Below are 16,101 nucleotides of genomic sequence, written 5' to 3'. Positions count from 1 at the left end.
ATATCCGGATCTGTGAGGCCAGAAGTCTCCGTCCATGTAGGACATCTGGGCCTTAGAGCAGCGTTGAAGACTGTGGTTTTGTCAAACATAGAACTATGGGGTGAGATGCCTGCTAGACTTCCATTGTCTTTCCAGCCTGCCTGGAGACACTTTGAAGTCAGTGGTTTTTCAGTTCGCTGGTTTCACTGACTAGGACCTAGTCACTAGGTGGCTGGCTTTCAAGAGCCTCAGGATACAAATTTCAAAATGGGGAGAGGTGGTATTCATGGGAGAAAATTGGATGGGCTCAAATCAAAGTGCCATGTTTTCCCTCCCGGATTAACTCACTTGGTAGATTCTGAATGTCCCCAAGCCAGGAGTGAGGGATACAAAAATAATGGGTGAAAAATGGACAAAGAATAGAGTGTAGTAAGCACTATAATAGAGGACATGTGATATCAAGGTCATCATTGTTAGTTCTTGAAGTCAATACACATCTCTCAGTCATAAATAAAAGAACATCCAATTGTGTAAGAAAACCCCTCTACCCATTTAAAATAGAATGTTTGGGGGCATAATCACGATGAAAGTAGTTCTTTTGTGGCAGTGGAGAGTTTAGAATTTAGAATCAAAGGACTTGTTTCAATTACTCCCTACCTTACATGAGCTGTAGAGACCTAGCCAAGCGATTTAACTTAGCAGAGCTTCACTTCCCTCTGTAAAATCTACTTCTGTTTGATAGTTGTGGTCAGAATAAAGTGAGATAGCGAATGAAAAAGGACTTTCTACATTATACACATGTCAAACTGTTACTATCCTCTTCTTGCTTGTCTTAGTATGAGATAATGAAATAAATTATTTTATCCTTTCTTCACTCCTCGAAATACCTCGGTCAGCCTTGAGACGGTTAGCAAAAAGGGTTCCCTCTGTTGGCCTAGGGAACTTTGCTTTAGGTAAACGATCTCAAAAGACCCATCACGGCTATATTCTCAGGGAGGAAATGACCTGACTTCTACACAAACAAATCAAAAGGAAATAAACTTCCATTGCAGTGAGGAGTCCTCAGGCGCCACGCCTGCGGGCCGTTCTCCAAACTGCAGCCTCCGGCCACGACAGCAACTCATTTCCATTTCCATGAGTCAGCAACCACCAGGTCTGGGAGGACTTGGAAGGACGCTCTGGCCGAACCAGGAGCCCCTCTAGGCGCCTCCCGCAGCGAGACTCTGTGGTCGTGGATTGGGTGTCTGCGCGGAAATGGGCGGCGGGCGGTGACGCGGCCGGGGGTGGTTCCTGGACGTGCCCAATCGAGGTGCGCTATTTCGGGCGCGCGCGGCGGCCTCGCCTCTCTCAGCGCGTTTCCGGCCCCGGAGAGCTGCCCCTTAGATGGGTAGGGGCGGGGCGGGGGCGGGGCCTCCGCCTGGGCTGCGTCCATCGGCTCGCAGCGGGCTGTGAAAGACAGCGGCTGGAACCAATCAGCGGACCGGCTCGGCTCGGCGGGAGCGCTCGCGCCACGACGTCGCGGCCGTTACTGGTGGCGCGCGCGGGTCTCACCGCGGGTGAGTTCTGGGGGCCGAGCCCGCCCCTGCCCGATGCCATCTTGTTTCTCCGGGGGCGGGAGGGGCGTGCTTTGGTGCGACTGGGCGGAGGCTACTTCGAAGCTGCTGGTGGGGTTGTAATCCTCATCCTTGCCCGACGCCCCGCCCCGAGCTGGGGTGCGGGCGCTGGAGACGGGCCCGGAGGGCGGCCTGTGGGTGGGAGCCGGGGTCCCGCTGAGTCCCGGTCCGGGCGCGCGGGGACTGCCCTCCCTGTCAGCGGCTTCTCCCCAGGGTGGCCTTTCTCAGTGAATTCCACTCGTGCTATTTTGAGTTTTCATCCCCCTCATTGGTCCTTTGGTCGGTAGAGCGGGATGTGCCTCCAGGCGGGCAGGGTTGCCTCTTCGTTCGGTTCATGAGTGGGTCTGACACTTGGGTCGGCACCAGGGCGTGCTAAGTACCGTGGGCGAAGATGACGGACCCTCGAGGGAAAGACGGTGCCGGTGCCGGCCGCGGGGGTGCCGGCGGCAGTGGCCACGACACGGTGAGAGCGCGGGAGCGCCGGCGCGTGGGCTCCGCGCAGCAGGAGGCGGGCAGGCGCAGGGAGGCCGCGCCGAAGCCGAGTCGGAAAGGATGGGCAGGAGCGGACCGGGAAGCTAGGAGCCGAGGCGCGCAGATGGGACGGTGCGGGCAGCGCCAGGGGCGCGGGGAGCTGCACGCGGCTTGGGACACATCGCAGGACCCAGGTTTAGGTCATGTTGGCTCTCGCTAAGGAGTTGACGTTTTATTTTACCCTGTGGACATGGAAAGCCATTAAAGAATATTAAACCGAGGAGAGACATTATCTGGGTGATATTAGGCAAGTTCCTTACCCATCTGTGTTTCAGCTTCTTTTTTTTCTTTGTCTTTTACAGACAGGGTGGAAGGAGGGAGGAGGGTGAGAGAGAGACAAGGATTGTTGCCCCGCTGTGTCTCCCCCCCATTTGGGCCAGGATCAAACCAGAGAACCTTTGGTCTGTGGGCCAACGCTCTAACCACTGAACAAATTGGCCAGGGCTCTATCTTCTCTTTGTATTTTTTAAAATTGATTTGAGAGAGAGAAACATCAGTTTGTTGTTCCACTTACTTATGCATTCATTGGTTGATTCTTGTTTGTGACCTGGCCAGGGATCGAACTCAAAACCTTGCCATATCAGGATGATGATCCAACCAACTGAGCCACCCCGCCAGGGCTGTGTCGCATTTCTTTATCAAATAGACATAATAATAAACGTCACAGATTCTTTAGACATTAAATGAGTCCGTTTAGTCTGGTCACCTGAGGTAGTCAGGTAGAGTGTAAAAAGCACGGGCGTAGCAGCCAGACGCATCCTTAGTCCTGTCCTTCACACTGCCTGCTGCGTTATCCTGAGCAAATGATTTAATATTTTTAGCCTTGGTTTCCTAAAGGCCTGCCTCATATGGCTACTATGCCTGACACATAACACAATGCCCAACATGTCGTTGATGCTTGGCAAAAGTTCACTCCCTAAAAATGGTGGTTTTCAAACTGAGTTGCAACCCAATAGTGGATATTGAAGTCAATTTAGTGGATTGCAAATCAGCATTATAAGAAAAACAAAACTATTACATATAGCAAGGCTGACCATTGTTTCTCAAAACACTTGTCTATATAAATGTGTGTATTTGTATATACACATATTCTCTAAGCAATGATTTTTTGACTTTACAACATTGTAAAAGTGGTATACATAATATATTACATTAGATACTCAACCCTCTATTATAAAATAGGCTCTGTGTTAGATGATATTGCTCAACTGTAGGCTAATGTAAGTGTTCCTAGCACCTTTAAGGTAGGCTATGCTATGGTATATTAAATGCATTCTCATGATATTTTCCACTTACGATAGATTTATCGGGATGTAACTACATTGTAAGTTGAGGAACATTTACTTGTGAACTTGGGGCCTTATGATATTTATTTCTTATTCCGTGTCCTGGTCAAAAATATTTTTTCAATGCTTTAGAAGGATAACAACAGAATGCTTGGCATAAAGAGACGCATCAAACTGAGTAAACATCCAGGTTTACCGCTAGTTGTGAGTCTCCTCTCTGAGACTGTGTGAACCAATGATAGAGATGATAATGTGTTTCCTTCCCAGGTCATGGAGGACACTCAGGCTGTTAACTGGGAGGTTGAAGAAGAGGAGGAGACAGAGAGACCCAGTGACTCCTTGGGGTGTAGCTTGGAGCCCCTAGGGCGACTGCATATCTTCAGTAGTGCCCACGGACCAGAAAAAGGTCAGGGGATGTTGATGCTGGAGTACTAGTGTAGGCCTCTTACTTTTGTGGGGAGGTAGTTGGAGGATTGTAAGAAACTTATGTATATATTTTGTTAATCTTCACCTGAAAATACTTTTCCATTGATTTTTTAATAATTTTTAAAAAAATGTTTTTATTGACTTCAGAGGGAGGCAGAGGGAGAGAGAGAAATATCAATGACAAGAGAGAATCATCGAACAGCTGCCTCCTGCATGCCCCCTACTGGGGATCAAGCCGGAAACCCAGGCATGTGCCCCACTGGGAATGGAACCGTGACCTCCTGGTTCATGGGTTGGTGCTCAACCACTGAGCAATACCAGCCAGGCTCCATTGATTTTTAGAGAGAGAGGGAGGGGAGGAGAGGAGGAAAGAGAAACATTCATGTGAGAGAGACACATCGATATGAGAGAGATACATCAGTTGGTTGCCTCTGACATGTGCCCTGACTGGGGCCTGGGATCGAACCTGCAACCCAGGTACATGCCCTTCATGGAACCAAACCCACAACCTTTTGTGCATAGGCCAGCACTCTAACCACTGAGAAATACCAGCCAGGGCAAAACTTGTTTTCAAGGAGATCTGAAAACTGTTTTACTGGGAATGGAGAAGAGCGGGCTGATTGATTTGTTCCAAGCAAGAGCTCTGGACTCTGGGGGTGATTTTACTGTACACTTAAAAATGCTTACAATGCTATATTTTATCACAAATCCAGTATGGATGGGTGGAGTGTTGACTATGAATAATGTATTGCATATAATCTTCAATACTTAGATGTCCTAGGGTCTTTTATTTTTCTATTGCATGTGGGACCTTGAATGAGTAGTCGGGTACTTAACCAGAAATTTTCCCAGTAGCAGGCCAGGAATGTGGCCTTGGAACCTATCTACCCCTCTAATTCTTAGATTTCCCACTCTACCTCGGGAAAAATGTGGTAGGCCGAATGCCTGATTGCTCTGTGGCCCTGCCCTTTCCATCCATCTCCAAGCAACATGCAGTGATTGAAATCTTGGCGTGGGACCAGGCACCTGTCCTCTGGGATTGTGGGAGTCTCAATGGTACGCAAGTCCTGAGGCCTCCTAAGTTCCTGAGCCCTGGGGTGAGGCATCGTCTGAGGGACCAGGAGGTGGTGGTCTTTGCTGACTTGCCCTGCCAGTACCATCGCCTGGATGTCTCTCTGCCCTTTTTCTCCCGGGGCCCCCTAACTGTAGAGGAGACACCCAGGGTACAGAGAGAAACTCAACCCTGGGGGATCCTATTGGCTGAGGACTCAGAAGAGGAAGTAGGTAAGTGTATGTGTTGGGAGGGTGGGCAAGGAGACGGATGGTGAATGTAAAACTGTCACCTTTCTGCTCTTGGCAGATCCTCTTTCTGAAAGGTACGTGGTGAATGAACCAAGGACCATGTCCTCCCTTTTGGCAACAGTCGTTCCAGAGAGGTGAGTGTTGAGGGCCAGACACCTAAGTCTTCAGAAAGAGAAGGAACCTGGGACTGAAGGATCCATCTGTAAGAGAGAATCATCATGGAAATGAGGGCTGGGGAGCCCCACAGACCCTTTCATTAACGGAGTTGTCATTGAGCACCTTTGATGTTCCAAGTGGAGAACTAATGGCTGGAGATAGAAAAACAAACACCACCTTGTTTCTGCTCTCCAGGAGCTCACAGCTGAATCAGGGGTCCCCTCCTAGGAAATGAGTCTCTAAACTCTTCTCTTCCCTTTATAGTGATGACGAGGGGCCTTCTGCCCCAGATGGCCCTGGGCCCCCCTATGCCTTCAACTTTGACAGCGACACAGATGAGGAAGAAAGGCAGCAACCGGCAACAGGGTGGGCCTCCTCAGCTGCCACGAGAGATGCTACTGCAGAGACAGATCAGCCTAAGGCCGTCAGAACTGAAATCCAGGTTGAAAAGGATCGGTCTTTGGGACAGGAGAGCAACAGTGACATCAGAGTCAAGAGAGTTGCAAGCAATGGGGTGATTCTGGAGAGGAGCCAGCCTGCTGGGGAGGACAGTGAGACAGATGTGGATGATGAGAGCAGGCCTCCAGGAAAGCCTGCTGAGGATCATCTGGGAAGGGCCCAGCCTTCTGGCTTCATAGACAGTGATACTGACGTGGAAGAAGAGGGGATTCCCACGACCCCAGCTATGGGTCCCATGAAAAGAAGGCAGATCTTCCACGGAGTTAATGCAGAGAGTCCTGGGGGGCCTGACCTGGCACATCTTCACGAGAGTCCGGCTGGCAGTGAGACAGATGTGGAAGAGGCTGAGGCCCCCCTCACGGTCCCTCTGGAGCGAAGCCGAGCCTCCATGGTGAGCGACAGCAATGTAGGTGACAAGGAAGGAGTGTCAGCCGCGCTCACTTTGTCACATCTGATGGAGAGCCGAGCCACTGGCTGGAACAGAGATACAGATGTGGAGGAGGACAGAGCCCAGCCTCCGGCTTTTCTTGAGCAAAGCCAAGCCTCTGCTGGGAGAGACCGTGACACAGACACAGAGGTGGAGGGGTTCCCAGTGGAAAAGAGAGAATATGTCCCCAAGAGTCACACAGACAAAGCTCAGACAGAAAAGAGCCAGTCTCTTGGGGACAGTGACCGAGAAGTGGAAGAAGATGGGAGCTCACCCGGAGTCCTGGCGAGAAGCCAGGCCTCTGCCACAGAAGGCATCAACACACCAGAGGAAGAGGGAGCCCCCCAGGGGCCAGCTGTTACACTACCAGCGAAGCATGGGGTGCCTCTGGCACGCACACACCCGACAGATGGGGAAGCAGAAGGGGGCCCAGCAAAGCTGCCTGCCGTGCGCCCAGAGGAAGCCCGGCCTCCTCCAGGTGGGTACTGTGGAACAAGTGCTGAGGAGGGTGCATCCTTAGCAGTCTCCGGAGTGGCAGGTGTAAGAAAGAGCCAGCTTCCAGCAGAAGAGGATGCTGGGACAGAGTGGGCTGTTCCTGTCCTTCAGCAGGAGAGAGCTCTTGAGGCAGCAGCCCAGGGTGGGTCACGTTTAGCACAAGTGGGACAGGACCATCTCCTTGTCTCAAGGAGAACCTAACAGATCTCTTGGTAGACACAGGTACTGCAGGGGAACCTACCCAGGCACAGAGAAAGGGAGCCCTGACCTGCAGAGAAAGTGGGGAAGAACCCCATGTGGACATGACCAAGAACTCTGAACACAGCCATGATGGTAAGTGCTGGCCTGCTCTCCTCCCTTGATCTCTGAGAGAAAGAAAGCTTACAGGGAGACTTAATCCATCCAAGCTGCTGTAACAAAATACCAGAGTGGATGGCTTGTAAGCAGGAACATGCCTCAGTTCTAAAGGCTGGAAAGTCTAAGATCAAGGCACCAGCAGATTCAGTGTGTGCTGAGGGCTTCCTTGTTCATAGGTGGCCCACTTCTCACCAGGTCCTTAACTGGCAGAAGGGCACAAGGGTGCTTTTTGGGGTCTCTCTTATAAGGGCACTAATCTCATTCCTGGGGGCTCTACCCTGAGGACCTAGTCACTTCCCAAGGCCCCTGCCTTCTAGTACTATCTCATGGGGATATTAGAAATAAAAATGTGGGGTGGATTCTTCCCAAAAGTGGCCAAATGTGACCTCTGAAAATGGTTCACTATTCAAAAAACCCCCACAAAATCATGCAAATCAAGAGGTTCAAATCTTCGTGTTCACTTTAAGAACACTCGTGAAACTGCCCAGGCCATCAGGGTATGCATGTCTAAGAAGTCACCAAGTATCTGAGGATGTCACTTTGGAAGCAATAGGTGTCATTCCATTGTTACAGTACCGACCTGGGCTGGGAGGTGCGCCCAGGCTAAACAGTGGGCTGGACACAGAGTCGGTGGCCCAAAGAGAGTGCCGAACGTTTGCTACACGTGCTGACAATGCAGAGAGCTTAGCTTAAGGGTTTAGATGTAGACTCTGGTCACTGAGCACAGCCAAGTGAACCAAGTCCCCAAGACGAGGTGACTGTACTGAGAAGGACCAGATTGTTCCCAAACCAGAAGAGGAGGTTGCACAGAAGAAAAAGGTGTCCCAGAAGAAAGGGAAGAAACAAAAATGTAAGACCCGGGAGTAAATTCGGCATAAAATAAGTACTAATGAAAGTTTGTTGATGTGTGTGTGTGTGTGTGTGTGTGTGTGTACGTGTGTACGTGTACATGCGCGCGCGCGTGTTTTAAAGAATGTGGGGTCATAACCAATTTGGCTCAGTAGCTAGAGTGTCAGCCTGTGGATTGAAGGGTCCTCGGTTCAATTTCAATCAAGGGCATGTACCTAAGTTGTAGGCTCAATCTCCGGCCCTGGTTAGGGCTTATGTGGGAGGCAACCAATCAATGTGTCTCTCTCACTTCGATGTTTCTGTCTCTCCCTCTCCCTTCCACTCTCTCTAAAAATCAATGGAAAAATATCCTTGGATGAGGATTAACAAAAAAGAAGAAAAAATGTGGGGCGGGACACAGACATTCAGTCTGTTGCGTAGGGATTTGGGTTGGGGAGAGAATTGTAGAGAAAAAGTAAGACATTATGGGTCAGATAAGATTTTTATTCTGTATTTCTCCACCACCAGATTCTGAAGATCTAGACCAACAAGCGACCCAGTGCTTTGTGGAGAGGGAGAATCAGAGCCTGGAAGGTGAGGGCATTTGTGTCATGGGGATGCTGTACACAGCAGGAGCAGGGAGATGACACTGGTGGTCCTTGCGGGTGTGAGGCTGGCACAGGCAGGGCAGGAGACTGAGAATGGCCTGGAGTTCTGTGGAGGATCTGTGCTTAGGCCGCCTTTTCCTGTGCAGCAGTCCTGAGCATGGAGGATGAGCCCACCCAGGCCTTCCTGTGTACTCTGCCCCGAGAGCCTGGCCCTTCCCATGGCAGCTTCCAGGCCTCAGGTATAAGAAACGCCCCTGCTCTGTGCCCCTAACTTCGCCTCCTGTTTTCTCCCTATACACGTTTCTTTCATATTTTATTATGTTGCTGATGTTTCTCCATCTTATTAGGGAAAAAGGGTCCTATTCAGTTAGACCTAGAGAGGAACTTGTCTAGCATAACTTTTACACTTGATCTTAGCCAAAAGACCAAGAAGCGTTCTGTAGCATAGTTTTTAAGAGGCTGCTGTGAGAGCTTCTATATGAAGGTATGGTCTTACTTTTTGAAACAAGCATTAAAGGTTACAGCTATCCTCCTTACTTGTAGCTTTTTTTAAAATAGCCCATAGAGATTGACTCTGACTCTGACTCCTCTGACTGTACTTCCAGGTGCCCTGGATGAGCCTTGGGAAGTCTTGGCTACACAGCCATTCTGTCTAAGAGAACCTGAGGCCTCTGAGACCCAGCCCATTGCTGCCCACCTTGAGGCCCATGGATCTTGCCCCTTTTCACCCAGGCCAACACCTCTAGACCAACGTCTGGAAAGCCCAGTTCGCGCAGAGCCATCGGGGATGCGAGGCGGAGGGATGCAGACTGCGGAGAAAGGCATGGGTGCACCAAGAGAAGCAGCAGGGAGGGGACCCGGAGAGGACCCTTAGAGAGGGAAACTAAACTGCCACCAGAAGGGTCAGGAGAAGAAGTGCTGGGAGAGGAAGAATTAGCCAGGGCGACGAAGGACAGGGAACAAAAGCAGGTGGTAGCTAGGCACTCAGACAGGAGTCCCATAGAACTGTGGAACGGGCAGGGATGGGAAGGGAGATGGAGAGTTTGGAGGTAGAAATGGAGACACCCAAGGAACTGCACGAGGTGGGAAAGCAGACTCGTGCCAGAGAAGTATTTGATTAGGAAGCTGAGAAACGAGCCCCAGAGAGAGAGTGTGAGCCAGGTGGTTAGAAGTCAGCATGCCCAAAGTCATACTGGAAGGAGGCGCACCGAGGGCGTCAGAGAGGGCGCCAGGACCAGAAAGGGCAGGCCTCCAGTGCAACACTGGACCCTGAAGAAGGGGCGGGGGACCTTGTGGACTGTCACTAGCCCTGATAGCGTCTAGGAGCCAGTCAGGTGGAGGAAGGTAAGTCCCAGGAGGCATCAGAGAGGTAAGTGAAGGCAGGGGGTGTAAGACCCAGGTGTTAACAAAGCCTCATTGATAACCCCTAAGCAACTGCCTGCTTGGACCTCAGCCACATTGTCTTTACTTTCTGTCTAGGCCACCTGAACTGCAAGATGTCACCTGCTGAGAAGGCTTCTAGGGTGAGAGCTGCTTTCTCTAGCTCCCCTCCACTGCCCCTTCCCGGCCTTGCCTCACCTGCTCTTCCCCGTCTTCTCCATGGTCATTCCCACCACTCTTCAGCTGGCTTCTGGCCCTTCATGTTGGCACCACTGTTTTCCATCTCTCTGTCCCCAGCTGTTTCCCTCTACCTGACTCGGAAAGAACATCCCTTTCTTCATGTCTCTTCCCTCTTTTCCCAGCCACCCACCACCCATATATTGACAGCACTGTCCTGGCCTTATGGGGAGAGGTCTGTGGGGAGAAGTCCCAGTCTAATGGAAGATGGTCAGAGACAGAAAGAGAAATGCCAGTGAGCGTACTTTCACTGTAACGAGTATCGAGAACACAGTCCAGTCCTGTCTCACCTTCCTCTGCCTCTCCCTCCCTCACTTGCTCTATTTCTCCCCAGGGTGATCCAGGATCCCTAGATGTTTGTCTGCCTCCAGCAGTCCCTGAAGCCTCAGCCCCAGTCCGAAACCCCCTCATCCCTCAGAACCAAAAACATCTTGCTTCACAGCCCCTCCTTGCTCCATCTCCACCTTCTTTAGAGTCCCCCATTCCCAGCTCCAGGCAAAACAGGAGTCAGGAAGCTCCGGAGAATCCCTTGTCCTCAGAGCTGGACCCTCTTCATGCAAAACCCAAATGCAGGCCCCAGGGGTGTTCCAGGATGACACCCTCTCCAGCTCCTTCTATAGCCCCTGAGGTCCACCCTGTCACCTCCCGAGAGCAGCCTGTCCCCCCTGTGCCCACATCTCGGGCCACTCGGGGTAGGACACACAGGGCCTCTGTGAAGACCCCTGAACCGACTGTCCCCACAGCCCCTGACCTTGAACCTCCGGCCCCTGCAGACCAGCCTGTCACCCCTGCGCCCACAGCCCCTGATCTTGAACCTCCGGCCCCTGCAGACCAGCCTGTCACCCCTGCCCCCACAGCCCCTGACCTTGAACCTCCGGCCCCTGCAGACCAGCCTGTCACCCCTGCGCCCACAGCCCCTGATCTTGAACCTCCGGCCCCTGCAGACCAGCCTGTCACCCCTGCGCCCACAGCCCCTGATCTTGAACCTCCGGCCCCTGCAGACCAGCCTGTCACCCCTGCACCCACATCTCGGGCCACTCGGGGCAGGACACACAGGGCCTCTGTCAAGACCCCTGAACTGACTGTCCCCACAGCCCCTGATCTTGAACCTCCGGCCCCTGCAGACCAGCCTGTCACCCCTGCACCCACATCTCGGGCCACTCGGGGCAGAACACACAGGGCCTCTGTCAAGACCCCTGAACTGACTGTCCCCACAGCCCCTGACCTTGAACCTCCGGCCCCTGCAGACCAGCCTGTCACCCCTGCGCCCACATCTCGGGCCACTCGGGGCAGGACACACAGGGCCTCTGTCAAGACCCCTGAACCGACTGTCCCCACAGCCCCTGACCTTGAACCTCCGGCCCCTGCAGACCAGCCTGTCACCCCTGCGCCCACATCTCGGGCCACTCGGGGCAGGACACACAGGGCCTCTGTCAAGACCCCTGAACCGACTGTCCCCACAGCCCCTGACCTTGAACCTCCGGCCCCTGCAGACCAGCCTGTCACCCCTGCGCCCACATCTCGGGCCACTCGGGGCAGGACACACAGGGCCTCTGTCAAGACCCCTGAACCGACTGTCCCCACAGCCCCTGATCTTGAACCTCCAGCCCCTGCAGACCAGCCTGTCACCCCTGCGCCCACATCTCGGGCCACTCGGGGCAGGACACACAGGGCCTCTGTGAAGACCCCTGAACCGACTGTCCCCACAGCCCCTGACCTTGAACCTCCGGCCCCTGCAGACCAGCCTGTCACCCCTGCACCCACATCTCGGGCCACTCGGGGCAGGACACACAGGGCCTCTGTCAAGACCCCTGAACCGACTGTCCCCCACAGCCCCTGACCTTGAACCTCCGGCCCCTGCAGACCAGCCTGTCACCCCTGCGCCCACATCTCGGGCCACTCGAGGCAGGACACACAGGGCCTCTGTCAAGACCCCTGAACCGACTGTCCCCACAGCCCCTGACCTTGAACCTCCGGCCCCTGCAGACCAGCCTGTCACCCCTGCACCCACATCTCGGGCCACTCGAGGCAGGACACACAGGGCCTCTGTCAAGACCCCTGAACCGACTGCCCCCACAGCCCCTCACCTTGAACCTCCCGCCCCTACAGACCAGCCTGTCACCCCCAAGGCCATAGCTCAGGGTGGTCAGAGCAGGACACTGAGGTCTACAAGAAGTACTGTGCCAGTTCCTACCACCCCTGAATTCCAGTCTCCTTTCCCCACAGACCAGCCTATTCCCCCTGAGGCCATCCCTCAAGCCAATTGTAGCAGGAGGCCAAGGGTCGCTAGGCAGCCCCTCGCAGCTCCCATTGTCTGTGAGCCCTGCTCTGCACCCCTTGAACCTAACGCCTGGTCCTCATGGAGCCAAAGGCGAGGAGCAATGAGAGCAACGAAGTCCCTTAAGACCATTCCTGAGCCTGCCTTTGCCCAGCTTCCTGGTGCACCCACTCGTGCTCTCCAGGTAAAGGTAGAGGCAACAGGTGGATATGAGTTCAGCCCAGAGTCCCAGCCTAAGGCCTTTCAAAACCACACGAGGCCTTCAGATACTGTGGATTCGCTCCCACTTCCAAAACGGCTGCGAAGAGAAGTCCCTCAGAAGACAGTGTTCCTCGAGGAAGAAGAGGAAGAGAAGCCAGGGAAGGAAGAGGTGAGGAGAAGGCTGGGGCCGCAGTCTGGGAAGGGGCTGGGGGCTTTATAAGTTCCCACCAGGATCCTTCTCATTCCCAGGATGTGGTGATGCCAGGACCAGGCAAGAGAAAGAAAGACCAGGCTGAGGACGAGGCCAAAGGAATGCCAGTCCGCAGCCTCCGACGGACCAAACCTAACCACGAGTCCACAGCCCCCAAAGTAGGAGAGAAGGGGCCTGGGGCTTCATGGGAGCAGATGTGGGGGTGGGAGGAGACTGGGCCTTGGGAGATAGGCTCTGGTGCAAGGCTTGCTGTGTTCGACGTCGGCCCATCCCCTCCACAGGTGCTCTTCACAGGAGTGGTGGATGCCCGTGGAGAGCAGGCCGTGCTGGCCCTGGGCGGGAGTCTGGCCAGCTCAGTGGCAGAGGCGTCCCACCTGGTGACTGATCGAATCTGCCGGACAGTCAAGTTCCTGTGTGCCCTAGGGCGGGGGATCCCTATCCTCTCCCTGGACTGGCTGTACCAGGTGAGAGAGAGGCCAGGAGATGGTGGCAGACCAATAGAGGAAGTGGCGGGAGGAAGAGGGGTGCAGGAAGACCAGGGTGAATGAGCGGAAGCCTCGTTCAAAAACACTTTGTGAGCCCCTGTAAAGGCTAGGCAGCAGAGCTGGTGACGGCAGGCCTGGCCTTTGATTCTGACTGTGCCACCCTTAGTCCCGCAAGGCCGGCTGCTTCTTGCCCCCGGATGAATATGTGGTGACTGACCCTGAGCAGGAAAGGAACTTTGGCTTCAGCCTCCGTGACTCCCTGAGCCGGGCTCGTGCGCGAAGGCTGCTAGAGGTGAGGGACTGTCTTCCTCCACACGCTCTAGCCCTCCCTCCAGAAGTTTCCCAGCAGCCCATGGCCTCAGTGCAGCTCTCTACCGCCTCCACCATTTCCTTCCTCCTAGGGCTATGAGATTCACGTGACCCCTGGAGTCCAGCCGCCACCACCTCAGATGGGAGAGATCATCAGCTGCTGTGGAGGCACTGTCCTACCCAGCATGCCCCGGTCCTATAAGGTATTGGTGGTGGCGGCGGGGGGCGGGGGGAGGGGGGTTCTGGATCTGGGGAGTTGCAGATGGGAACACTGTAGTGAGAGGGTTGGGGGAAGACCTATGGTACAGAAAGGAGCCCAGCTAGTGTGCCTCAGTGGTTGAGCATCGACCTATAAACCAGGAGGTCACGGTTCAATTCCCGGTCAGGGCATATTTCCGGATTGCAGGCTCAGTCCCCAGTGTGGGGCATGCAGGAGGCAGCCAATCGATGATTCTCATCACTGATGTTTCTCTCTCTTTTCCCTCTCCCTTCCTCTCTGAAATCAATAATATTTTTTTTTAAGGAGGAGGGAGATAGGAATGGCAGAGGAGCTCTGCTGATACCAGCTGGATTTTGTTTTAATTTGCATTTTATTTTTTTAATTATCTTTTTATTGATTTTTTCTTTTTTAATTTTTTATAATTTCCTGGATTAGTGCAATAGCTTATTTTTTTAGAGCGAATCATCGATTGGCTGCCTCCTGCACACCCCACACTGGGGACTGAGCCAGCAACCCAGGCATGTGCCCTGACCAGGAATTGAATAGGTCAACGCTCAGGTCAGTGATCAACCACTGAGCCACATCGGCCCAGCCTTTTTTTTTTATTCCTCACTGGAGGATATTTTTTCCATTGAGTGGAAGGAGGAAAGGGGGGAGGAGGAGACAGAGAGAGAGAGAAACATTGATGACACATCAATTGGTTGCCTCCCAAATGAACCCTAACTAGGGATTGAACCACAACCAATGTACATGCCCTTGACTGGGAATCAAACCTGAGACCCTTTGGTCCTCGGGCCGACGCTGTAACCAAACTGGCCAGGGCCCGCTCCGCCTTTTTATGCCATTGACTTTCTGCAGGAACTAGGTCAGTTGTCCTTTAGAATGTTCCTCAGGCTGGATTCTTCTGTTTGCTGCCTGGTTGTACCACTTACCTTATTCTCTGTCTTCTGTATTTCATGTAAACTGTAATCCGTCTTAAAAGCTTGAATAAATTCAGTTTCCTCACTTCTGGCAAGAGCACGTCATAGACAACGTAGTGTATTTCGTGTGGCATCGTGTCCCCAGCTCCTGTCTTGGTGATGCCTGGACTGCTGAGCGGTCCTAGCCCTACTTCAGGGCTCTTGTCCCTGACTCTCTGCCTCTGCTGTCTGTCCTCCCAGCCTCGCAGAGTCGTGATCACATGCTCCCAGGACGCCCCGCGATGCACCACGCCATTTCGGGTTGGGCTGCCCGTCGTCTCAGCTGAGTTCCTGCTGACAGGAGTGCTGAAGCAGGAAGCCAACCTGGAGGCCTTTGTTCTCTCCACTTTGGAAATGTCGTGACCCTTTTTCTTCCCAGACCAGTAAACAGGAAATAGTGGGGAGAAAGAACTTAGGGCTTAGGAAGGATTGGGGTGTGCTGATCTGATTTGTCTGGAAACGGGTGGGGCTGAAAAGGCTTATGGGAAAACAAAGACAGGGAGAGTGGGAGCCACAGACTTTCTTAAACGGCCATTTACAGTAGCTTAGTCTCGTGCTCACATGTCGTCAGTGTCGCTCATCTTTAGTGTCTGAGGCCCTGACTGCTCAGTGCCCTGCCTCCCATTTGGACGCCATCTCACTTTTTCTTTGTTATTGGAATTCTTACTTATCCTCCAAAACATAGTGGAAATAATTCAATGCCAGAAATTGAAGGGATGCTTGGAGTGAGTAAGTTTGAGGGTGGAGTTATGGAATGCTACGAAAATATTTACCTCTCTCCTGGCCCCATCTTGTTAGAAGACCCTTTAGCTTGGACTTTGAGCAAGTCTCTGCCTGCTTTTCCGGTATTTATCAAATTAGAGCTTAGGCTTAAACTTCATGATAAATAAATATTCACTCTGTGCCTTATGGTGTAGTGCAGTTTTTTGTTTTTGTTTTTTATCCTCACCCAAGGATATGTTTTTCTATTGGTTTGAGAGAGAGAGAGAGAAAACATCCATGTGAGAGAGAAGCATTCATCAGTACATCCCAACCGGGGTTGGGGGGAGGGGTTGAACCCACAACCTTTTGGTGTACAGGACAACACTCCAACCAACTGAACCATCTGGCCAGGGTAGTGCAGTTGTTATTTTTTAATATGGCAGTCCTTAAATTTAAGTTTAAAAGGTTGATTACAAGGATATGGAGAAATTGGAACTTTTATACATTGCTGGCAGGAAAATAGAATGGTTTAGCCGTTGTAGTAAACAGTTTGATGGTTTCTCAAAAAGTTAAACATATAATTGCCAAATGACCCGGCAATTCCACTTGTAGGTATATACCTGAATTAAAATAGATGTTCACAAATACTTGT

At 52.6% G+C, this 16,101-nt stretch overlaps 1 protein-coding gene across 1 annotated transcript; it reads left to right on the top strand.

The window, feature by feature from the left end:
- Positions 1 to 1,677: 1,677 nt before the first annotated feature.
- Positions 1,678 to 15,656, top strand: MDC1 (mediator of DNA damage checkpoint 1). The gene is given in 17 exon segments (XM_054721880.1): positions 1,678 to 2,055; positions 3,677 to 3,815; positions 4,739 to 5,119; positions 5,196 to 5,271; positions 5,558 to 6,848; positions 6,851 to 7,007; positions 8,388 to 8,453; positions 8,614 to 8,706; positions 9,073 to 9,288; positions 9,947 to 9,990; positions 10,419 to 11,909; positions 11,911 to 12,732; positions 12,813 to 12,932; positions 13,056 to 13,238; positions 13,426 to 13,551; positions 13,661 to 13,771; positions 14,949 to 15,656. Coding segments are annotated over 17 exon segments (5,550 nt in total). The 5' UTR covers positions 1,678 to 1,983; the 3' UTR covers positions 15,111 to 15,656.
- Positions 15,657 to 16,101: the final 445 nt, after the last annotated feature.

Source organism: Eptesicus fuscus, chromosome 10 (genome assembly GCF_027574615.1).
Source record: "Eptesicus fuscus isolate TK198812 chromosome 10, DD_ASM_mEF_20220401, whole genome shotgun sequence".
Lineage (NCBI taxonomy): Eukaryota > Metazoa > Chordata > Mammalia > Chiroptera > Vespertilionidae > Eptesicus > Eptesicus fuscus.
This window is presented reverse-complemented; position numbering and strand designations above follow the sequence as displayed.